Raw genomic sequence first — 25,880 nt, 5'->3', positions numbered from 1 at the left:
CTTTCACTCCGATGATGACATCATACATGCAGTGGGTGACTTTCTGAATAGCCAAGAAAAGGAGTTCTATAAAAGTGGCATTGAGACCACTGGCTAAAGTGTATAGATACTGAAGGGGATTCTGTTGAAAAATAATACAATATGTCCGGCAAAATTCAGATCCTTCAATATGAGGCTCACAACATATATATCAGCCCTCGTATTTCTCTCTCTGTACCATTTCCAATGTCTTTATTGTCTTTTGTTAAAGTTTATTCTTTTCTGCTCTTGTCACTCCATTCCTTTCCATGTTATGTTTTACTCTCTGAATACATCTTAGGAGTCATCTATATAGGAAAATGATGTTGAAAGGTGGGGTTTTGGTATGTGCTATTGGTAGCCTCTGAAGTCCTTTATTTACAAATAGACATTTAAGTCCCAACATGTACATACGCAAGAATATAGCGCCCTTTTTGTATCAAAATGAAAAAAAATGTATGGATTTTTGTGGGAAATTTTACAATATCAATTCTTCAATCTCGAGGAAACTAAGCATTAACTTGCTGATAATAACATGCTAGGTATCATATATGTAAAGCAAGGAATTGCAATTTTGAATACATTAGAAACAGGAGATAAAAATGCGATTGATTTTGAGTAAGAACATGCTCTTTTTACATTGAGTGAAATTTTCTGAAGGTAAAAAATACAACTTCATATTGAAGTCCATTAATAAGTATGTGCTTAAAACATCTCCAAACAGTATAAAATAAATTGTCCAAAAATAGCTATTGGGAGTTTTTTTCAAATTAATTTAAATTGTTAGCAAATTGCTTTGTAATTTTTTAAAGAAAAACGAGCACAAGGAAAAATCTGTTGTTGTATTGAAATATTGTGAATATAAGTATTGAAATATAAGTGAACTGATATAAAATGTTTCATTAGTACTCAGGGACTGACACCTACACTAATAACAAACTAAAACGAAAAGTACACTTTCAAAATGGCCACCGTGGACCCTGATAACCACAAATATTAAATGTTCTTACAACTGCTGAATCAATTTTCTGACAAGAACGCCACATGATAGATTTATGTTGGTTTACACATTAAACCACCTAATCTGTAATCCAATACAGATCCTCGTCCTAGAATCTGATTGACCATGTCAGCGTTGGTCTAGGTCGTGGTTGTCCAAGTTGACCATACCTAATACCTGGAAGATTACAATTGGTAGCGAAAACTACATTACTTGAGGTTTGCCTGATACCTTTTGACTTTTGGATGTAAAGGCTCACTGGTTTCCACGTGCATGCAGTGCTCACTAATGTTGTCAGCTACTAGTGACATTCGGTATGTGTCACAGTATATTGTCCGAAGGTATTCCATGTCTAACTTTGGAAAGTCATAATTATCCGCAGTCGCATCTGGTTTGACAAATAGTGACTCGGCCCTTCTTGTAAGATCTGGCTCATCTTTCAAATGCTGAGCTAAGGTATTATGAACACAAAAGGCGCTTTATTTTTGTCAGCCAGCACCCTATCATATGCGTCTCGCGCTGGTGTTCTAACACATAAGGGTTACCGGATTCCACTGAGACAGGCTATTACTATTCTAACAAATGCCTTGATGACATCAATGAAATCGTTGGAGGCAAGTTGTGTTTTGAAAAACAGCCATTGCTTGAACAGTGTATGACTCCACTACCCATCTGGATTTAGTTATGGATCTATCAAGGTTAGCTTGTAGGTCGTCATGTTGAGTCTGCTAAGGTTTTAGATAAGACGACATCTTTGTTGTCAAATCATGTGATTCCAAATCTGTCAAAACATCGCTAAACCCTCGATCAACAACGACATTGTCATCTTTTTCCAGCCTATCCATGATGGCTTTTGTAATCTTCGTGGTTTGGAGTGTAAACACTAGTATCAATAGAGGACAAATAATGTGAAAGAATTTCTAGAAAATGTGTTCTTGCCCAGCCTATCCAGGCTTTACGATCTGCATCATCCAGAGAGGAGAAACGCAGAGTAAAACAAGTATTTACATTAATAGCATATGTGATAGCTCCCAGAGATCGTTGATAATTTCCTTTGGTCTGGAAGGTAGCCGAGAAGTCAACTTTTTTTATCAATGCGAGTTTCAACGTTAGAGTTAAGATCTTTCAATACGAGATGATGTGAACAAATACGTGAAGACCAAGGACACGACAGTTTGTGATGACAGACGAGTTGGTATTTTGCGCACTTGGTTATGTCTGCTATCGTTCAACAAATCATTTGGGTGACATTCATCTAATCCAAATAATTAACACTTTGCACCAATCGTCAAGATTTGATCTATGGGCAGGGTTAGGGAAAGTAATAAAGCGCTTTATACGATACATAATTTAGAACAGACTGAATATGGAAGACATTCAAAATGTCATTTGTTCACAAAATAAAAAAAAATGCTTTTTTCGCAAAATGCTTAAACATAGATATCATCGACGGTATACTTACTGTTCTAGTATTTTGGCATTTAGTTTATGGTTCAAACTTTCCTATTTCGTTAAAATGAATAATTATTTTTGTCTGTTTTCTGACAATCTGCGATCTTTCAGTAATTTAGTTACGTAATTTGTTAATTAGGGAAGTGTGCCATCGATTGATTTGGGTTAAATGTATAAGTTTTTCTTTGGTAAATTAATATCACAGGAAACTCCGCCTTTGGCCAATATTTTCAAATATCTACAATTACCATTGAAACATATATGCATCAAACAACCAGTTCCTCCGTTACCTTCTTTACGGAGAATCTAGATATACCAAGATCCGGGAGTGCTTACCATGAGTAAGTTTGGTTTGGTTTGTTTTTGTTTAACGTCATTTAAGGACGTGCCAGGTTTTGGAGGTGGAGGAAATCCGGAGTACCCGGAGAAAAACCACCGGCCTACGGTCAGTACCTGGCAACTGCTACACGTAGGTTTCGAACTCGCAACCCAGTGGTGGAGGGCTAGTGATAAAGTGTCGGGACACCTTAACCACTCGACCACCGCGGCCCCTTACCATGAGTAAGCTGTCAGTAGTATTTCTACCTGCTCAACAATACATAGCGTAACCGCCAATAATGTTGTATATTTACTGACGGTGGATGGGCCAGGTGACTTAGATGTTACGAGGGCTGATTCATATGTTGTGAGCCTCATATTGAAGGATTTGAATTTTGCCGGACATATTGTATCATTTTTCAACATAATCCCCTTCAGTATCTACACACTTTTGCCAGCGATGTTTAAGGGCCTAAATGCCACTTTTATAGAACTCCTTTTTTGGCTGTTCAGAAAGTCATCCACTGTATGTATGACGTCATCATCGGACTGAAAGTGGGCGCCTGATATAGCTGTTTTCAGTTTTTGAAATAGATGAAGTCTGATGGAGCGGGATCAGGTGAATAATACGGATGCTCAATCAATTTAAATCCACAATCGTGAATGGCAGCCATGGCAATGACAAACTTTTGATCAGGAGCATTACCTGATGGAATAACACACCTTTAGTGAGCTTCCGCCGCGCTTAAGTTTAATATTTTCCCGTAACTGCCTCAGAAGTGAAGCATAGTATGTGTCCCCTTTTGGAGATAATCTATCAGCAGAATACCATCTGCATCCGTGAAAACCGAGGCCATAACCATCCAAGCTGATGGATTAGTCTTTGCCTTCCTTGGCGGGGAGAGCCAGGGTGATATTAAAATAGTGATAATGAATGTTCGAGGAATGTATTCTGACCAGTATAAGAGAAGAGATGTCTTACATTGGTTCAAAAACAAACTTGCTGATAGAGATTGTTTACAAGAGACACAGTACGGATAAAGTAGAAAAACTATGGGAACGAGAATGGGGTTACAAATAAGTATTCAGTAGTTACAACTCTCCATCGACTGGTGTTGCTATTCTGATGAGAAATAGTTTTTAATATGTTTTACACAGAAGTAGAGTAGACAGTGAAGGCATGATTATCATTTGTGACATTTCTATAGATAACGTAAGGTTTATACTTGTGAATATTTATGGTCCAAATCATGATACACCAAAGTTTTATTCTGATTTCTTAGATATTTCCAGGCTTTCAACTTCGAGAACTACCTAATTGTAATGTGTGGCGATTGGAATACAGTGCAGAATAGAAATTTTGATAAATGTAATATTACTGGAAATAATAAACCAAAATGTAGACAGGCCATTCGTAATATCATTGATATTTTTAATCTTGTTGATTCTTGGAGAAGTTTCAACCCAGAGCTAACTGCCTATACCTGGAGACAAAAACAACCCTATAAGACAGAGTCGATTGGATTACTTTCTGGCGTCTGAGGATATTTATGCTAGGATTAGGGATACAGCTATAATACCAGCGTATAAATCAGACCACTCTTGTATTACAATTCAAATAAATTTTAACAATCCTCCTAGAGGTAGAGGGTATTGGAAACACAATTCAAAGTTATTGGAAAATCAAGAGTATATTGAAAAGGTAAAGATGTGTATTAATGAGACAATAGATGAATACTCGGTGACAAATGACAGGGGAAAGCAAACTGGTAAGAATTTGGGGGAAGAAACACAAAGTACTTCTGCAATTTAGAGAAAAGGAATTATATAAATAAAGCAATCACTGAGTTGGTATCTGATGATGGTAATATATTGGATCAACAGGAGAATATTTTAAATGAAAAAGCATCCTTTTATAAAAAAAATATATTCTTCCAATGTACAAGATTGAGAAAGACTAGAAAATTCTACACTTTTTCAGCACAGTGTTAAGTTAAATGAAGAGCAAAAAGAGGTTTACTTAGATTAGAAGAATTATCCTTGGCACTTAGGAACATGAACAATGGGAAATCTCCAGGATCTGATGGGTTAAGTGTAGAATTTTACAATTTTTTTCTGGAAAGACATTGGCAATTTAGTCTGCAAATCAGTAAAATATGCATATTCTGTGGGAAAACTGTCTGACTTCCAATCTCGGGGAATAATAACATGCTTACCTAACGAGAACTAGAACTGTATGCCGATGGCTGAGTAATAATAGAGGAAATAATCACTGTAGTGTTTTGGTTACCATAGCAACCAATATTAAGAAAAGACAAGTTTCATGCACATCTACACATGGTCCTTCACATCCGGGGGAAGTTTCATTGAAATTGGCCAAGTGGTTTAGGAGGATTTGTCCAGACTTTTTTTTTCTATAGAAAACCGGTTTATAGTGACCAGTTACCATAGCAACCATAATTTTGAGAAAAGAAATGTTGCATGCACATCTACACAAGTTCCTTTTATGTCTGTGTGAAGTTTCATTGAAATTGGCCAACCGTTATAAGAGGAGTTGTCTGGACAATATTTTTCTACGGACAGACAGACAGACAGGCTGATTCAAGTATACCCCTAACTTTGTTGCGTTGCAGGGGCGTCCCATATCATTATTAAGTGTTGATTATAAAATTGCTTCAGCTGCTACTGCCAAGAATAAGTGAACCACAGACAGGATTTATCAAAGACAGATTCATAGGGGATATTACTAGGCAATTATATGATATTCTGCAGTTTTTAGATGAAAATCAAAAATCAGGTTTATTATACCTTCTTGATTTGAAAAGGCATTTGATTCAGTGGAGTGGGATTTTTTAGGCAGAACGTTAGAAAGTTTCAATTTTGGTTCATCTGTTCGAAAATATTTAATCTGTTCCACTTTGATTCAAAAAGCTATGTTTTTAACAATGGTAATCTATCAATTTTTGTTCAAACTTCAAAGAGTTTGCCGTCTTGGAAACCTATATGAGTTGAGCTACTTCCATTAAGGTTAAAAGTCCAATCAGATGATTTGGGCCCTTACAATTAATGATTAAATGTGTTACTTGGACAATACGCTGATGATGCGTATCTGCTGTTAGATGGTATCTCTAAGGGAAGCAGTGCATTCACTTCAAGATTTTACAGTAATATCAGGATTAAGAGCAAAATCAAAGCTTTATTGGATTAATAATAAAAAGTCCTCTAATGAAGTCATTTGTTAAGATCTAAATTCAACCTGGTCAAAGGAAAATTTCAAACTCCTTGGAATTACTTTCTCTTTAAATCTTGATGAAATGGGAGAAATTAACTATGAATATACTTTGAAATAAGTTGAAAAACTGTTAAGGTCTTGGAAAGTGCGAGATCTAACTATAATTGGCAGAATAGCAGTTTTAAAAACTCTAGTTATGCCTAAGTTTGTTCACTTATTTAGTATTCTGCCAAACCCATACAGAGACTTTTTAAACAGAATAAATAAAGTCTTCTTCAGGTTTATTTGGAACTCAAATACAGAAAAAGTTAAAAGAGACACTGTAGTTACATTATATGATGAAGGTGGATTAAATATGACACATATGTTACCTTTTAGCAAATACATGAAACTTAGATGGATTAGAGATATCATACAAATACAGACAGTGGATGGAAATCCATTTTAAAACACATATTAAAATCAGATCCGGACATACTCTTTAATTTAGATGCTGGAAAGCTGATAGAAATAGCAACAAAAATGAAAAACAATTTTTGGCAGTATGTTATGTTTTCCTTAGCTGAAATGAAGCATCAACCAAATACTCTTGAAGAATATTTGGCAGTAGATATAACTTATCGTGTATTTCTCAGGAAAGTGAACCGCTGCATTTTGTAGAGAAATAATGGTCTCCGTACAATGAAAAATTTATTTATAAATGGACTCCCAAAAACATAGGGGGATCTTAGTTATTTACCACATTTTAATTTCATTGCATAGTATGCATTTTTTCAAAAATGAATAAAGAGTTCAAAAATGAATACAGAATTGCATCATTGAATGGTGAAATAATTACACCAAAACATATTGATATTGTCCAGAAAATGATAAATGTGAAAGATCAAAAATTCATTTACAGGCTCTTAGTTAACAGTAAAAAATATAAACCAGTCAAAAGTCAGGAAAAGTGGAAAAGCTGTTTGTTACTTATTGTAATTTTAGTGATATCTTGAACCATTTCCTTTTAATAATTAAATACCACATACATTGTTGTAGAAGGAATGATATAATGCCTACATTTACAACTTGCAAATTTCAATTTGTTAAAACGTTGAAAATGGAATTCTATATTGCAAAAAGGAAGAATTTACTGGGGAAATTTTACCGAAAATGGGGATTTTTTTTTTTTTTTTTTTTTTATAATGCCCTTGTAGAGTAAACGTTTTTTTTTAAGAACGCCGATGTGGCGCAGCGGTATAAGCTGCGGGTACAAGTTCTGGCTAGGCGATTGGGTGCCGTAGATCGTGAGTTCGAGGCCCGGTCAGGGCACGAGTCAAAATGTTGTCTTCCTTCATCATTTGTGTTACCAGCGTTCGAATTTAACGCTCGCACACTCGCTAAATGCGAGCTGATTTTTCATTTTGCGAGTAGAAAATTGTGGTACTTGCATTTTTCTGCGAGTGCATATAAATCCTGGTAAAACCGACACACATAGTAAAACATCGACGAAAACTTGAAACAAAACCATGTTATATACCGATGCATGTATGTAGCAAGATTATACTGAATAAATGAATCACAAAATAAATGAAACAACATCAAAATGAATGAATAAATGAATGAACGAAAGAACGAATGTAAGTGTAGGTCGACTGAAGGCCTCTTGCATGAGGACATATTTGTAAAGATGCTGAACTCAGTGTCCCAACCCTTTCGGTCATCTATATGTTCAAATCTCTGGGCAAAAAAACTGTCAGAAGTCTTCGTACCAATCGGATCGAAAGCTTTCTCATTGCCAGATCCTCGGTCAGAATAGCATACATGTACACTTTACTGTGAAATGCCAGCATTACTGGCTATATATTTTTTCTGGGATTCGTCTGTCAGTAATAACAATATCATTTCTGGGATTGCAACATTGACAGGCCTTCCAGGACGGAGGTCATCCTCAAGGCTCTGTCGGCAGCGCTTAACTTCCGCCACCCACCTTTTCACTGTAGCGTATATTAAAGGGCATCTTTCCCTAGTGTTGCTACCATATCATTATGGCTATCCTTGGGTGTTAAACCTTTTTATGGAAATATTGGATCACCGTTCTTTCACCGATTTTGTCCATTTTGCAAGAGACGCTTATGTCTTTTTTTTACTTTAGAGTACTACCTCGTCGATATAAACTACCAAATGAGACTAGTCCTTGGGTACACGGCCCTTATATAGTCAAATAATAGTAGGGCTTTAAAAAGAACATCCTTGAGTACCTCCTTCAATAAGAGGCTCACAACATATCAATCACCCCTCTTATTTTCTTAAATTCGAATCACTAGATGATCTTGGCGCATATTGATATTTTTTTTTTTATCATACTTTAAACCAATATACAAAGTATTCGTCTGAATCTCAGGATTGAAACTTCGTTTCCTTCATTGTTTCTGTTCTATTTTTTATGTTCACAAAAAGGAACCATGTGGCAACATCCTTTTCCTGCTCTGTATATTTAAAACTAGTTGTAATTGAAATCTAATAAATGCACTACCGGGATTCCATTGATAAAAACAACAGCCTAATTCTTTGTAATATGATGAAATCATTTCCCCGTTTTACAAAATTCAGCCGCGGATTTGTATATTCTAATACATACAGACTATTCTCTTGACTAAAAGAAATTTTTAAACGATTAAAATAATTTCAGCCACTTTCATACGTTTTACAAATTATCTCATTATATTGTTTAGTCACAAATAATTTAAAAAAAGAACATCTGACATATACAAAATATTGAATATAAGCTTATAAGCTTATTTACAATTAACGAACAATAATATGAACTACAATGTACATGTATCATGTTCAAATATGAAATATTGGGCATACTATACTGTAATATACTGATTTTTTTAGAAGTCTCCGAGTAAATAAAAATATATAATATCGACAATCTATATGAAATTATTAAACCATGGCAACATTCGACACTGAAAAAGTGTTATAATGAATGTGTGTACATGTTTCTTTTTAGTTAATATTTTCTAGTTCATTCTGGAACAAAACACGGTTTTATAGTAGAGTTATCCCCCTTGTTATAACTCTCCGTCACGAAGTAAACAAATCCATACAGGCAATATGGTGGGTATCTGCCGGGATCACCTTTTAAATCGATCAACATCTGCTCAGATATTAGCTATAGATGAATTTTGAGTACAGCAGTTGCATTTATGTTAACCATTACATATCTTTGAGTAGTAATTTTGTGTTAAAATAAGTTTGTTATTCTGTATCAGTCTCTCGAATTACACATGTTCTGGAACGTTCCTCCCGACATGTATCAGCACGGTTTATGTTTATGTGTAGAAACATGTCGGTTAGTTACAGCGATTTAGGTTTGCAACTAAGTTTACCATTTATAGATTTATAAATATTGCATTGAAGACATATGTATCGTTATTCAGTGCTCAGGGATGTTTTCTTTTTTTTACTCTGCGCTTTATTTGTTTAGGAAACCGGCAACACCAAATCGATTCTGGCATTTATTTTGAACGTAATCCAGTTTGACTCGAGATATTATATATGTCTGGCGTGACTCGTTTATATCTATATGCTTTAAAACGTAATTTACATCAGCTTCACAACAAAGCATTTTTGCAAATGATAACAATACATCATATGCGTTCATGTCATTGAATTATGATACATGTAATTTGTATATATAATTGTTCTTAAAAATCACACAATTGTTGCTTTTAACAACTTAAAATGATCTTTTTCTTGTCCTTCAACCGACCAACTTATGCTTGCACTCTTTCACATACCAAATGCCTCATTGCTGAACCACTTTTTACCATGAATACTTCTTTTTTCAAACACAATATCTGATCGGAATGAACTCCCTATATTAACATCTGAAAACACTTTCGCTGAATCTTCCTAAAGCATGGACAAAACCAGTAAAAATTTCTGTAATAGTCCAGATCCTTGATTGAACAGGCATGATTCAAATTACCTTGCATTGTATCTCTTTAAATTTCAGCAACCCCAGATAATTTTGCTGAAGGAGGGAACAGACTCCTCCCAGGGTGTCCCCCAGGTAGTGAGTAATATTAGTGCCTGCCAGGCCATTGCAGATGCCGTACGAACCACCCTTGGCCCGAGGGGCATGGACAAACTCATTGTTGATGATAAAGGTAAATGATTATAAACAATTTGGGATAATATACTTCATTCATGTGATTGAAAAATCTTAAAATCTTTTTCCGATCAGAGGAAGTTGCCTCAAACTTCCCCTTAGAAGTTTTGATGCTTGAGATGGATTGGTTTGGTTTGTTTTTGTTTAATGTCATATTAACAGCCAGGGTCATTTAAGGACGTGCCAGGTTTTGGAGGTGGAGGAAAGCCGGAGAAAAACCACCGGCCTACAGTCAGTACCTGGCAACTGCCCCACGTAGGTTTCGAACTCGCAACCCAGAGGTTGAGGGCTAGTGTTAAAGTGTCGGGACACCTTAACCACTCGGCCACCGGCCCCCTGCTCGAGATCATAATGAATTCCAAATGAAGTTGAACGGACACAACTGACAGCTGAAATTTCTAGCAGTCAACTGTAAGCACAAATGATTATGATGTATTTTTTCTGCTTTAGGAAAGGCTGTAATTTCCAATGATGGAGCAACTATTTTGAAAACTTTGGACGTTGTTCATCCTGCCGCCAAAACCTTGGTTGACATTGCCAAGTCACAAGACGCTGAAGTAAATATTATTTATATTTTCATTAGGGGTGGGTATTGCCTATGAAAATCATATTGTAATATTGCACCGAATATTGCAATATATTGCACATTGATAATGTTTGACCAGAAAATGACCTCACCATCGACTCGACATCCCTGGTAGAAATGAAAGTGGAAATCACGTTTTTACCAATATTAGAATCAAGCTTCCAGTTTCTCAACATGAAATTCTTGTTAAACAACTAACAAAGATAAATCACATTAGATTTAAGATAACCTTAACAATTATTTTTTTTTTTTTATGAAAGGTAGCTTTGCTTCCATTTTTGAAAATATAGGAAATATAGGTCTGAATTTTTCTCAAGTGTTATACCTTTATTAACACTGTTTTCAAAATGCTGGGCAGTTTTGATATGGTTATGTAGAACCAACAAATACATTAAAATACCGGCATTTTAAAATCGTTTTCTATTTTCATATTGAAATAACTGATACCAGTGATATTATCATCCACCCCTAATTTTTATTGTCAAAAGTTTCTATGAATTTATTAAGATTTTTGAATATGACAAAGATTGGATTTCGGTCATAGTTATTGAAACAAACTTAACTGTCTTCTTTAATATCAAAAGTAAATGGTATTAACAAGAACTATCTATTGTAGTAAGGTAATTTTATCTGTCCTTTTCCTTTTTGATTAGTTTAGTATTGTCTATCATTATTTCAAACAGCTATCGTCATTTCCTTTTTAACGTCGGGGTGCCTTTGGCACCTGCCGTTATAGGCGTGGTGGGAAAATGTTGTTACTGACAGATCTGTTCCGGCTAACTATTCCTCTTTTCTGTCATACAAATGATATACATCCGCAGCCTAATATAGTTCCTATTTTGATAGCAATTATTGACACAATTTAAGTGATGTAAACCGTGTTTACTGCAATTATTTAAAATGAAATGTGAATGTTTGGTGTTCTAGACTATTTTAGAGTATAAATAATAACCTTTTTCCTCGTCAGTATATGCAATTTTGTTGGCGTAGGATTACGTAGTTCTGTCTCGATACTGCCTTGAAAACGAAAGTAGAAAAATCTGTTTGATCGTCGTGGAAATTTACATGCATTCACAGAGAAACTATCCACATCTGTTCATCCTGAGTTCATATGCAGGAACATTTGATAGCTTAAAACCAATCCTATTTACGTAGTCAAATGCACCCGAGCATTCCACGAGATAACTTCAGCTGTCACGTGACTCATCTCTAGTCAGCCAAAATGGCGGTTATGTCTACTGTAACTAAACCAACGACCGTTCGCAGTTTCATATTTATTTGTTTGTCGCTAGAATACGAGAATAAGAAATATGACCAGGAATTGAGGGCAAGTTGTAACAAACTACATTGCCGTTTTTCGTGAGGATTTTATTAAATAAGGTTATTATTTGTTGTTTGAAAAGAATCTAATGATTATGATCCGCGACTGATGTACTGGCGGTGTCAAACTAGATATGTCTCGTCAGACAACGCGACCGCAATTTTCTATCAGTGTTAAAATGCGTTACTTAAGGGGTCATAAAATAGATGTTTGATAGGCCTTATTAATAACTTATAGTACAAATAAAATAAAATAAACTTCGGCTGTGTTCATCTTGGATTTTTAGCCCACCATCATCAGATGGTGGGCTATTCAAATTGCCCTGCGTCCGTGGTCCGTCGTCCGCCCCTCCGTCCGTCCGTAAACAATTCTTGTTATCGCTAATCCTCCGAAAGTACTGAAGGGATCTTTCTCAAATTTCATATGTGGGTTCCCCTTGGTGCCTAGTTATGCATATTGCATTTTGAGACCAATCGGAAAACAACATGGCCGACAGGCAGCCATCTTGGATTTTGACAATTGAAGTTTGTTATCGCTATTTCTGAGAAAGTACTGAAGGGATCTTTCTCAAATTTCATATGTAGGCTCCCCTTGGTGCCTAGTTATGCATATTGCATTTTGAGACCAATCGGAAAACAACATGGCTGACAAGCAGCCATCTTGGATTTTGATAATTGAAGTTTGTTATCGCTATTTTTCAGAAAGTACTGAAGGGATCTTTCTCAAATTTCATATGTAGGTTCCACTTGGTGCCTAGTTATGCATATTGCATTTTGAGACCAATCAGAAAACAACATGGCCGACAGGCAGCCATCTTGGATTTTGATAATTGAAGTTTGTTATCGCTATTTCTGAGAAAGTACTGAAGGGATCTTTCTCAGATTTCATATGTAGGCTCCCCTTGGTACTTAGTTATGCATATCGCATGTTGAGACCAATCGGAAGACAACATGGCCGACAGGCAGCCATCTTGGATTTTGATAATTGAAGTTTTTTTTCGCTATTTCTGACAAAGTACTCAAGGGATCTTTCTCAGATTTCATATGTAGGCTCCCCTTGGTACTTAGTTATGCATATTGCATTTTGAGACCAATCGGAAGACAACATGGCCGACAGGCAGCCATCTTGGATTTTGATAATTGAAGTTTGTTATCGCTATTTCTGAGAAAGTACTTAAGGGATCTTTCTCAAATTTCATATGTAGATTCCCCTTGGTGCCTAGTTATGCATATTGCATTTTGAGACCAATCGGAAAACAACATGGCCGACAGGCAGCCATCTTGGATTTTGACAATTGAAGATTGTTATCGCTATTTCTGAGAAAGTACTGAAGGGATCTTTCTCAAATTTCATATGTAGGTTCCCCTTGGTGCCTAGTTATGCATATTGCATTTTGAGACCTATCGGCGGACAACAACATGGCCGACAGGCAGCCATCTTGGATTTTGACAATTGAAGTTTGTTATCGCTATTTATCAGAAATTGCTGAAGGGATCTTTCTGAAATTTCATTTGTAGGTTGCCCTCTGTGCCTAGTTATGCATATTGGATTTTGAGACCAGTCAGAAAACAACCTGCCCGACAGGCAGCCATCTTGTATTTTGACAATTGAAGTTATTTTACAGAAGGTACTGAAGGGATCTTCCTGAAATTTCATATGTAGGTTCCCCTTGGTCCCTGGTGTTGCATTTTGGGACCAATCCGAAAACAACAGACAGCCATTATCGCCAAATCTTAAATTTTATATATAGGTTACCCTTGTTTGAAAAGTACTAGAGGGCTGTTTCTGAATTTACACAGATTAGTAAGACTTAGAGGAAGGGAAAAGTAGAGAAAAGATCAATCTGACATGGAACCTTTAAAGATCATTCAATGGTGGGCGCCAAGATCCCTCTGGGATCTCTTGTGACAATTGAAGTTTGTTATCGCTATTTCTGAGAAAGTACTGAAGGAATCTTTCTCAAATTTCATATATAGGTTCCCCTTGGTGCCTAGTTATGCATATTACATTTTGAGACCTATCAGAAAACAACATGGCCGACAGGCAGCCATCTTGGATTTTGACAATTGAAGTTGGTTATCGCTATTTCTCAGAAAGTAATGAAGGGATCTTTCTCAAATTTTCATATTTAGGTTCCCCTCGGCGCCTAGTTATGCATATTGCATTTTGAGACCTATCGGCGGAAAACAACATGGCCGACAGGCAGCCATCTTGGATTTTGACAATTGAAGTTTGTTATCGCTATTTCTCAGAAATTGCTGAAGGGATCTTTCTGAAATTTCATTTGTAGGTTGCCCTCTGTGCCTAGTTATGCATATTGGATTTTGAGACCAGTCAGAAAACAACCTGCCCAACAGGCAGCCATCTTGTATTTTGACAATTGAAGTTTGTTATCGCTATTTTACAGAAGGTACTGAAGGGATCTTCCCTTTGGTCCCTGGTGTTGCATTTTGGGACCAATCCGAAAACAACAGACAGCCATTATCGCTAAATCTTAAATTTTATATATAGGTTCCCCTTGTTTGAAAATTACTAGAGGGCTGTTTCTGAATTTACACAGATTAGTAAGACTTAGAGGAAGGGAAAAGTAGAGAAAAGATCAATCTGACATGGAACCTATAAAGATCATTCAATGGTGGGCGCCAAGATCCCTCTGGGATCTCTTGTATCTTTAGCTGTAGTTACTTGAACAACGTTCTGTTAATAGACCGATTTGTCGTTCAGTTGATTCTTTTTTCAAAGTTTACAAGCAGCTTTACTGATTCAGGAGTATATCAATAATCTTCCACAAGCATTAAAGAAATGGGGAAAGAACTATACTCAGCTATTGTAAAGTTGTCAGCTGATATATATGTTATACATGTTTTCTTGAATATATATAGAATAGAAATACCAGGGCCAGATGAAGACATTTCATCTGATACAAATGTAACTGTCTGACTATAAAATCCAATTTTAAATTTCTTATAATATGACCTCAGACCCTGATGTTTCTCAGGGCCTTTGGCCTTTGATTGAAAGAATAAGAAATTAACCATTTGGAATTGTTTTAGGTCGGAGATGGCACAACCTCTGTGGTTCTATTAGCTGGAGAGTTCCTGAAGCAGGCAAAACCATATGTAGAGGAAAATGTCCACCCACAAGTCCTGGTCCGAGCCTACAGGAAGGCTGCAGCTCTGGTATGTGTGTGACTTTGTGTATAGAATGATATATAGACCTAGGTTTTAAAACTCAGGTGAGGTATATCTACTAGAGCTATAAGCTTTAAGCTGGAATGAATTAGTAGGCTTAAAACATCTTAGAGCAAAATGCCTCGCCAAATTCTTCTAGTATGTATGTATATATATATTCATCTGTTTACTTTTGAAAAAGCATGAGGATGTTAATTTGGTAAAAGTATTATCTTCAGAAATTTATGTTGCCTGCATATGGTTCAGTTTTGAATTACCTAAAGTGATATACTGGCACACATTTAGCGTATTTGTATTTTTTTTCAGTCTGTACAGAGAATTAAAGAAATATCAATCAAGATTAAGAAAGACGACCCAAGGTAAGTGTTACAAAACCTAGCACATTTTATTAAAAACTTGTCATAATTGGTATTATGCAAATTATATCCACTGAAAATATTTTCCACAGGTAAGTCAGCTGACCGGTTGTCTGTAGCTGGTTCCAGCGTTACACCTGTGGTAGATTAATGACTTGGTCTGGCTTGTGCCTCTGTCCGTTCTGGACAAGGGCACTCTTGTTTAGGCTTTGTCTTCTGTTTCTTGAGAGTTGATGGAGAGTATATCAAGATCTCCATCATAGTTTTTGAAACAAACAATTCATGATAACATTACTGCAATATTTGTTATGTAATTCAGTTTGAAAAAGCAATACATTTCAATATTTTAAAACTTATTTATTTGTTAAAATTGTATTGCTTCTTCAAATGATTTTTGATGATTTTCAAATTCTGGTAGAAACCAGTATTTAGTGCCGATATTAAAATATTAGAAAGAAAGAAGAAGTAAAATGAGTAAATTAGAAGGTGTATTTGTTCACCATGTCAAGACTTACAGATTGCTCAATTTTGTTCTTATGTTTCCTGAAATTTCTTGTTATCGTTGAATATCAAAATATTACCTGCAATATATTGAAGTATGAAAATTGATTGCAATACCCAGTTCTAAAACTTAACAGGATCTTTGACACAAGTGGAAGACCAGTAAATTGAATCATTTGCAGAATTAGATACCTTCCATCATGACTTAGATCAGACTGCCGGCTTACCTATAGATACATTTGACTGAAAAGATAGATTTACATCTAAAACAATTGGTTGTCTGTTTGGTCTGCATTATCCTTGAATTGCATTGCCCTTGTGTTTCATTGTGAAATGATTATATCATGGATACATGTAAAAAAAATCTGTGTTGTTGTCACATTCATAGTTGTATTAAAGTGACTCATTGAGACTTTATTGAGACTTTATTCCTGCTTTTAAGAATGGTGCTGTGAATTCGAAATGACAAAAATATGTTATATGGTAATCACCAATCATTTAATCTCTTTAAATGCATAATGAACAATGTAAAACATGTACAGTAATAAATATATTTGTGATTGAACTTCCCTTCACCACAGGTAAGTCAGCTGACCGGTTGTCTGTAGCTGGTTCCAGCGTTACACCTGTGGTAGATTAATGACTTGGTCTGACTTGTGTCTCTGTCCGTTCTGGACAAGGACACTCTTGTTTAGGCTTTGTCTTCTGTTTCTTGAGAGTTGGTGGAAAATTTGCTGATATCTCCATCATAGTTTTTGAAACAAACATCAGTAAACAAAGAAAAGAAAAGAAAAACAATTTTCAAATTTTATTAAATACAAATTATTGGTTGTCAGAATGAATTTCTTGATGTTCATCATTTAGTCTTTATTGTGTTGAAGAAATGGGATTGTTTTTATTATTTTCACAGTGAACAGAGAAGTTTGTTGGAGAAATGTGCTGCTACTACTCTCAGCTCCAAACTTGTGGCTCATCAGAAAGATTTCTTCGCCAAGATGGTTGTTGAAGCTGTTAGTCTGTTGGATGAACTTCTGCCACTTAATATGATTGGAGTAAAGAAGGTCACAGGAGGTGGATTAGAGGTAATGGATTACGCTGTCCCCCATCTCTTGCTCTATTTTAGATATGAATGACTAGCAAAATGATGACTGTAGTTATTAAAATAATTTGCTCCTGCCCACAAATATTCCCCAATCATTATTGCAGAATCATTGATTTTAAAATAATAAGCTAAAAGTGGTTCACAAATAAGCCCTCCCCAAACTTTATACTAAACTTTACTCTTGGGGAGAGGGCTTATTTTAGAATAGATATGGTAACTGTTTCCGATACTTCCAAAAATGAATGCATGATTGACATCGGTTAAATTGTTATCCAAAGTATGTCAAATTCCTCTTTGTCCTTTCTCATGGACATAGAGGGCCAAAGCTTTGGGAAATTATGCAAGAGAACTTTACTAATCTTGCATTTGTTTGCTGCTTCTGCAAGCCAAGTTCTCTTGGACAAATAATGATTTTTGATACATAATTATTGTTCCCATCCAAACTTGTTTCTTGGTAAATGAAAATTGTGACAACTGTCATAATTACAGAATAAGATTTAAACAATTTAGAGTTAGTTATCCAATTTAGAGTTAGTTATCCTCTTTTTGCTGCTATAACTATCAGTTATCCCTCTTTTCCTGCTATAACTATCAGTTATCCCCCTTTTCGCTGCTCTAACTATCAGTTATCCCCCTTTTGCTGCTCTAACTATCAGTTATCCCCCTTTTGCTGCTATAACTATCAGTTATCCCCCTTTCGCTGCTCTAACTATCAGTTATCCCCATTTTTGCTGCTCTAACTATCAGTTATCCCTTTTTTGCTGCTATAACTATCAGTTATCCCCATTTTCGCTGCTCTAACTATCAGTTATCCCCATTTTTGCTGCTATAACTATCAGTTATCCCCCTTTTTGCTGCTATAACTATCAGTTATCCCCATTTTCGCTGCTATAACTATCAGTTATCCCCATTTTTGCTGTTCTAACTATCAGTTATCCCCATTTTGCTGTTCTAACTATCAGTTATCCCCCTTTTGCTGCTATAACTATCAGTTATCCCCCTTTTGCTGCTATAACTATCAGTTATCCCCCTTTTTGCTGCTATAAACTATCACAGTGTCTCATGATTAAAATCCAAGAACATGCAAGTTTACACCATGCGGAGACATCTGCTGTCTGTCGTTAATCTTTTGTTTTTAATCTCTGCTAGTTATGAACAATTGAATGGATTTTGACTAAACTTGGTCAGAAGCATGCTTGGGAAAAGGGAAACAAATTTTGCGTTTGAATGGTGACTGGTCCCCCTGGGACAGATGGGGTGAGGCCTGTAAGGTGAAATAGAGGTATTTTCTTTAAATGACTATTAGTGTTTTCAGATGATCACTGAAATATCCAGGTGAGCCATGCAGGTCCCTTGGGCAATGTTCTCATGTATTTTCCATCAAGGCCTTCACATTTCTTGATTAAATTTTATTAAATATTATGAATCCCAGAAATGACTTTTGTTTTGGATTTCTTTACAGGATTCTAGATTAATTGCTGGAGTAGCATTCAAAAAGACATTCAGCTACGCTGGATTTGAAATGCAGCCGAAGAATTATGTAAATCCCAAGATAGCTCTACTGAATGTGGAATTAGAACTGAAGGCAGAAAAGGATAACGCTGAAGTGCGCGTGGATAGTGTGGAGGTACGTTAGATGTTTCTTCACACTAAATGTTTTAGTAGCATTTTAATATTCAAGAAATTTCAGCTGAAGACACAAGAAATTTCAGATAAATGTCTTCAAATTTTCCTCTTGCGTTTGTTTTAATGATAGCTTCCAGATTTTCAATAGAAATCATACTAAAAAGTGTTATCTTGTACATTTCTGACATTTATGTAATAGGATTTGTATTTGGTTTATTTCTATTTGTAGGAGTACCAGTCGATAGTTGATGCAGAGTGGAAAATCCTGTATGATAAACTGGATACAATTCACGAGAGTGGAGCTAAAGTAGTGTTATCCAAACTGCCTATAGGAGATGTTGCCACACAGTATTTTGCTGACAGGTAATTTGTTTTAAAGGAGTTGAGTGTATTTATCCAGAAAATGAAAGCTAAAAGAAAAAAAAACCAATAGCATCACTTACAGATATTATGATACACATTTTGGTTTTATAGTACAATTTTGTACAAAATGAATTCTTGTCAACACGCTGTTAGCTTATAAAAAGAATTAACTGTTTTGACAATTTGATCGAGATCATTTTCACTCCCACATATTCTGTCACAAAAGTGAATGGAGGTCTATAAAAATGATAAATTTTAATGTAGTTAAAAAAGAAAGAAAACAGACTATAATCAAGTTAACATTTGGAGAACGTTAACATTATATAATGTTCACAGTTTTGAAATATTAAAACCATGTTTGCAACATACTGAAGCATAAATTGTACACAGCCAAGTTAAACATGTAAAATAGATTTATAAAATGTTCACCACAGGTAAGTCAGCTGACCAGTTGTCTCTACCTGGTTCCAGCGTTACACCTGTGGTAGATTAATGACTTGGTCTGACTTGTGTCTCTGTCCGTTCTGGACAAGGACACTCTTGTTTAGGCTTTGTCTTCTGTTTCTTGAGAGTTGGTGGAAAATTTGCTGATATCTCCATCATAGTTTTTGAAACAAACACAAATTTTTCTTGTTTATTAGTTGAAAGTAAAATGAAGTGTACTCTCTAGTTACATGAATTTACATTCACAGAATATCTTCTGTAACCCTTGGTTTCCCTTCCTATCTTCACATAACCTGTATTTACTATTCATTGTGCCAAAAATGAAGGTTCACATAGGACCTTGAGAAAACATGGTCAGTCACTAGGCTAGTGTTGTTCCCATTAATCAATTTAATTGATGGTTTGCCTATAGCAGCTCAAGTTTTACAGCTGCCTTCAACAATTAATAAATGAATAATATCACTGGTAAATGGATATAAAAACACATAAAAAAAACAACATTTGAAAACATAGCTAGATGCCTAAAACTTGTCCTCAACATTTTCCCCTATTTTGGTTTACGTTTTTGCATATATTACTCTTTCTGTTCATGATCGATAAATGATTCCCAACACTACACTAGACTTGATATTTGTCCTCTGATAGTTGAGGAGCTACAGTATACCAAATGAGTCCCAATTCATTAATAACAGTGTTCCTTTCATTTGTACCAAACAGATTGCAGCTTGCAGGATTTTATTAGTATTTGAAGCTATGTGACAGATTTTATTGGTATTTGAAGCAACAAGATTTTATTAGTATTTGAAGCTACAGGATTTTATTAGTATTTGCAAAGTCAATTATCTGTAGTGTGGTTGATACAGTCCATTCAAATTTGCCGTTGCATATTCTATGAATGTAGGAAAGACCGTGAAATCAGGAACAGATCCTAGAGGTTGTAAAAATGTAACACAAAAGTTAAAAAAAAAGTGATGGGCATTGTGGTAATAATTTGATTGACATTAAACTTTGTAGAGACATGTTCTGTGCTGGCCGTGTAGCAGATGAAGATTTAAGGAGGACGATGAAGGCTTGTGGAGGATCCATCCAAACATCCATTCAGAACCTTTCTGAAAGTGTCCTTGGTAGCTGTCAGAAATTTGAAGAAATCCAAGTTGGCGGGGAAAGGTATATTCCTTAAGAGCTCCTTCAACTGGATTAAAATTCAGATTTGGCTGGACATGTTGATTTCTAAGTCAACATTAGGGTAGTTTTGAGTACATAGTATTAGTATTTATAGACACTAATTTTGTCCCATAACTAAATACCATCCAATTAGACATTCAATTGATTCCCTCATGACATGCCAACTTTGTCAAATTCTCTTCTTTCCTTTAGATTGACCATCAAAACTGATAAATCCTTGAAGATAACTTGAACATGATTTGACAATTTTTAAAAAGTGCTTTAATATCAAATCAATGCTTGAAAATTACTTGAAAATCACATCAGTGTTTGAAAAGTGCTTGAATTTTGAATTGTAGTCTATGGGGTAATTGGAACTGTTCATATTATTATGTCATTTTAAGATTTTATTCATGCATCATGCTATCGATAGGTACAATATATTCACGGGATGTCCCCAAGCCAAGACCTGCACATTGATTCTGAGAGGTGGTGCTGAACAGTTCATTGAAGAAACCGAGAGATCTCTTCACGATGCCATAATGATCGTCAGGCGAGCAATGAAGAATGATGCCGTTGTAGCAGGTAGGGCATGTTGCTGTATTTAAGTATATATGTTACAATATTTATTTCGTTCTTCTCTAACCGAAGAGTTCAGAAAACACTACATATATAATGTAATCACTAGAATGGTACCGTTATGGCAGATAGGATATATTGCTGTACTTAAGTAGTATTTATTCCATTCTTTAAGGACTCTTCCAAAATTATTTGTAGGAGGGATGGGAGGCATTTTTTCAAAGACCCAACCACCCATCAAATATTCGAAAAATATTTTTAAGAGATTAACCCCACCTCCCATCAAATTTTAATACAAGTGCCTCCCATACAGATACCACTTCAGACGTATTTGATGTAATCAGCAGTATTTTACACAATTTGTCATTTAACAAATTGCTATTGTGTTGGCCCAAGGAAATTCACTTTTGATTTAGGTAATTTGATATTGATTTAAGTAAGTTATGTTCGGGGTAATACCAAGTTGTAAGTTCTATCAAGAATGTACAGAAAATTTATGTGTATTGTGTTTTAGGTGGTGGTGCTATAGAGATGGAGTTGAGCAAGTTTCTGCGGGACTACTCACGAACCATTGCTGGCAAAGAACAGCTGCTGATCTCAGCTATAGCAAAGGCACTGGAGATTATTCCTCGTCAGCTCTGTGAGAATGCAGGATTTGATGCTACAAACATTCTCAATAAACTCCGACAGAAACATGCCAGTGGTAAGGGAACATATTGCCTTATGATGGAAAGGGTAGATCGTAATTCAGATCCGTGAGCTCGTTCAGGCTGCTTTTCATCTTTCCCACATCAAACAAATCAAGGGATTTCTGTTTGAAAATCCCACTGTTCAGTTGATATTTTACTGGAATAATCCTAATCAGTAGAAAGAGGAAAGGTCTTTATATCTTCTATTTGAAGTTTTAAAGTAGTATAAAGTAATCTAGTGACTCTGAAAACAGGCTTTCTTGTAATTAAGTAATTAGATGAACAGATGTGTTTTAGCTACTCTGATACAAAGCTCACAGCAAATATGTAAATTTAAGTTACAGGCTTCAAAACCACAAAATAGTTGGCAAATAAATATTCTTAGCAGGGAAAGATTTTCATGAACCAAAAATGTGTTAAGAACACAGATTTGTTATCTGTTGTTTTATGGGAACTTTACCAATAAATGAAATTGGAGCTAGTGATTTATATTTGGTTAATTGGTCTTTGTGCATTTTGCAGGCTCCATGTGGTATGGTGTGGATGTTATGACAGAAGACATAGCCGACAACTTTGTTGGTTGTATCTGGGAACCAGCTATTGTCAAGATCAATGCTTTAACGGCAGCCGCTGAAGCTGCTTGTCTCATCTTGTCGGTGGACGAGACGATACGAAACCCAAAGGCCGGAGAGGGTGGCGCTCCAGGAGGAGGGATGGGTAGAGGACGAGGGAGGCCAATGTAGGCTAGCTAGATCTATAGGTATTAAAGACTACTGAACAAATTATTTCATGGGTATTGCATTGTTATTTAAGGATCATTCCACTTTCGACTGTACTGGAGAAGTGGGAGGTACCACCATCTATCTATTGAAGGGTAGGCAGATCTGGACCTAATGCTTCTAACTCCTCAGTACAATCATGGAGTCAGGAATAGTTCTTAAATTAACGCAGGAAAAAAACGAAATTTCATGGACAAGTGAAGTTTTAAAACTAAATCGTGTATGAAATGTGAACAATCCACACATGCATCTGCATCACCCCAAGCATTAGTTGCATCTTATTTCTGTAAACTGTGAAGCAGCTTTATACCTGTTTAAATTTTGAAGGGGATGTATTTATAACCGAACACCCTTGTTTGAATGTTAGTTAAAATTGAATGAATATTTGTCCATTGTGTTCATCTTGGTTAACTTGAACAAAACAGGAACTGGACTAGTGCTTTTGGAATGATCAATGTGATACGTATTTATTTTCCTTTGTCAGTCAAATGTATTCATGTTCATACAGGAACCATGGCAGAGGTAGTGTGAGCGAGCGAGATGTGTGTTTGTGTGCGACCCCACAGTCCTATACTTCTGTTAAAGAAGTACTCTTTAATCAACCATATTTTTATGCATTGCATAATTTGTGCATTTCTACATTTTTTTTCATAACAAAATGATTGAATAAAAAAAAGATTGAATTCAATTTGCTTCCTTGTTTTAATTATCTTAAATGCATAGTGAAAATTGTGGGATGCAGATGGCGCAGCATCTGTTATCCAATTTAATTGATGTGGATTATTGGGTCATCCGTAAACTATCCACATTTCAAACTTATCAAGTTTCACCAGTGGTATGCAGCTCAAACTTGCCTGAAATGGTCCCGAGATTGTCCTGGCCAAATGTTTTTGGTTTGTCTGAAATCAAGGATGGCCTGCCATCTTAAAAAAAAAAACTTATCAAAACTTCTTCAGTTCCACTGGTGCCATTGAGCTGAAAATTGGTAAAGATGTTAAGGAAGGGGAGCCAACTTTCGGCTTTGAGAAAACTTTCACCATTTTCTAACATGATTGCACAATCATGGTTTTCCATAGCAAAACCTGGTCTAAACTACTCGCATTCCACCAGTAGGATTCAGCTCAAACTTACTGAAATGATAGTCCTGACTTAGTGATATTCTTCAGGTCGGTTTGAAATTCAAGGTGTCGGCCATATTAAAAAAAAATACATCTTAAACTTCTCCAATTCTAGTTTTGGTTTATTTTGTTAAACGTCCTATTAACAACCAGGGTCATTTAAGGACGTGCCAGGTTTGGAGGTGGAGGAAAGCCGAAGTACCCAGAGAAAAACCACCGGCCTACGGTCAGTACCCCAATTCCACTAGTGTAATCGAGCTTAAAACTGGTATGGATGTTAAAGAAGGGGGCTAAAATGGTGTTATTTTTCAGGTTCATGACATGGCAGCCATGGTGACCATTTTGTAACAGGATTGTACAATCGTGGTTTTCCTAAACGGCACCTATTTAAACTTCTCAAGATCCACTAGTGGAATTGAACTCGAACTTGCCTACAATGATCCAGAGATTAGTCCTGACCAAGTGTTAGTTTGTGGGTCGGTCAGAAATCCAAGATGGGTGCCATGGCCAAAAGTACCACAATCCTTACTACTGAGTATACTACAATAGTAGAAGGGTCTTTTAGAGTCAGATGACCATTTTTAAAGCCCATAGGCATTTTGTTAATGCTTTCAATACATGAAAGACCACACATCTGCAATTAACTAAAAACTAGAAATCGCAAAAATCAAAAGTACAGATATCTGGCTGCTCTGTTTTAGATGGAGGGCATGACAAATTTCAAAAGATGGCAATATAATCGGCTGGATACACACTTTAGCTCCCACAAATATCCCCAATAAGAATTATGCTCACCGAGAACACTGTTGGGGGAAGTTGGATCCAACAGACAATTAAAGATACAGTATTGAATGCTGGGAAGCCCTGCCTTGAAGTTGATGTATGAGTGCAGCCCTTCAGTGCATAATATCATGGTTCTTTGTCGAATATCATGACTAGATTTTCCAAGAGGAAAGGTGTTACATGTACTAAAAACATTGACAATTCCACATCAATAAGATGCATTTATTTTTCAAATCTGGTATTTAATATAAATACTCAGTATTTCAACTTAAAAAATAAATACTTGTATACAAAAATTCCATGAATACAAATTAGTCACAAAATGGTTACAAATGTATATAAATTAAATTTTTAAATGACGGAAGTTAAATTTTGATGAGGTATATAAATATCAAAGTCCCTAGCATGGTTTTTTTTCTGTATAATTGGTTGTCTTTTCTAAATACCATTTAACAGCATTCTTACTTTGGGGATGTTGACAAACATTTGGAACTTTTAGTTTCAGCTCTTCAGGGATCTATTAAAACATTAAGGAATCTGATGCTTCATAAAAAGCTATAAATTCTGAATTAAAATACCGATATTGGTTAGGTATTAGTTGTATGTATTGCACTACATGTATAAGAGTTTACAAATATCTTTCAAATCTTAGATTTTGGATTGGAACTTCCGATTAATTTCAGTAAATTTGCAAATGTACAACATGGAGATTTTTGAAAATGAATCAATTATAAATTTACACTGGTTTCCTTAAAACAGTAGATTACACAAAGTTGTATAAATAGAGGTTACACAACGAGTGGTTGTTGGATATGGAATTTATTTCACACGAGTAAGTTATTTTTTAAAAGTTACAAAAGACACGAGCTTTAGCGAGTGTTTTTTGCAACTTTTAAAAAATAACTTACTCGTGTGAAATAAATTCCATATCCAACAATTTCGAGTCGTGTGACCTGTTTCTACCACAATAATATCGGCTTGAATCAAAGGGAAACGTGGCCAAGTATAATTTCGCGTATGCAAATAAAGTGTACCGGTGACGTCCGGGACCCGGTGATGTGACGTCATTAGATTATTGATGACGTCAATAACAATT

At 35.7% G+C, this 25,880-nt stretch overlaps 1 protein-coding gene across 1 annotated transcript; it reads left to right on the top strand.

The window, feature by feature from the left end:
* The first annotated feature begins 9,036 nt into the window (after positions 1 to 9,036).
* On the top strand, positions 9,037 to 23,571 carry LOC117340000 (T-complex protein 1 subunit eta-like). Its single transcript, XM_033901740.1, has 12 exons — positions 9,037 to 9,125; positions 10,027 to 10,180; positions 10,633 to 10,739; positions 15,143 to 15,268; positions 15,587 to 15,639; positions 17,048 to 17,219; positions 18,702 to 18,866; positions 19,095 to 19,228; positions 20,687 to 20,839; positions 21,270 to 21,421; positions 21,930 to 22,118; positions 22,627 to 23,571. The coding sequence occupies exons 1-12, from the start codon at positions 9,123 to 9,125 to the stop codon at positions 22,845 to 22,847; spliced, it is 1,629 nt and encodes a 542-aa protein (XP_033757631.1). The 5' UTR covers positions 9,037 to 9,122; the 3' UTR covers positions 22,848 to 23,571.
* The last annotated feature ends 2,309 nt before the right edge of the window (positions 23,572 to 25,880 follow it).

Source organism: Pecten maximus, chromosome 12, assembly GCF_902652985.1.
Source record: "Pecten maximus chromosome 12, xPecMax1.1, whole genome shotgun sequence".
NCBI lineage: Eukaryota > Metazoa > Mollusca > Bivalvia > Pectinida > Pectinidae > Pecten > Pecten maximus.
The sequence above is the reverse complement of the archived record's forward strand: the minus strand, read 5'-3'. Positions and strand labels throughout refer to the sequence as shown.

What these genes read in the sequence shown, in the direction of transcription:
- LOC117340000 (XM_033901740.1), top strand. An exon ending in ACAGGAAGGCTGCAGCTCTG is followed by an intron (nt 15,269 to 15,586) that starts GTATGTGTGTGA and finishes ATTTTTTTTCAG; the next exon opens with TCTGTACAGAGAATTAAAGA. An exon ending in GAATGATGCCGTTGTAGCAG is followed by an intron (nt 21,422 to 21,929) that starts GTAGGGCATGTT and finishes ATTGTGTTTTAG; the next exon opens with GTGGTGGTGCTATAGAGATG.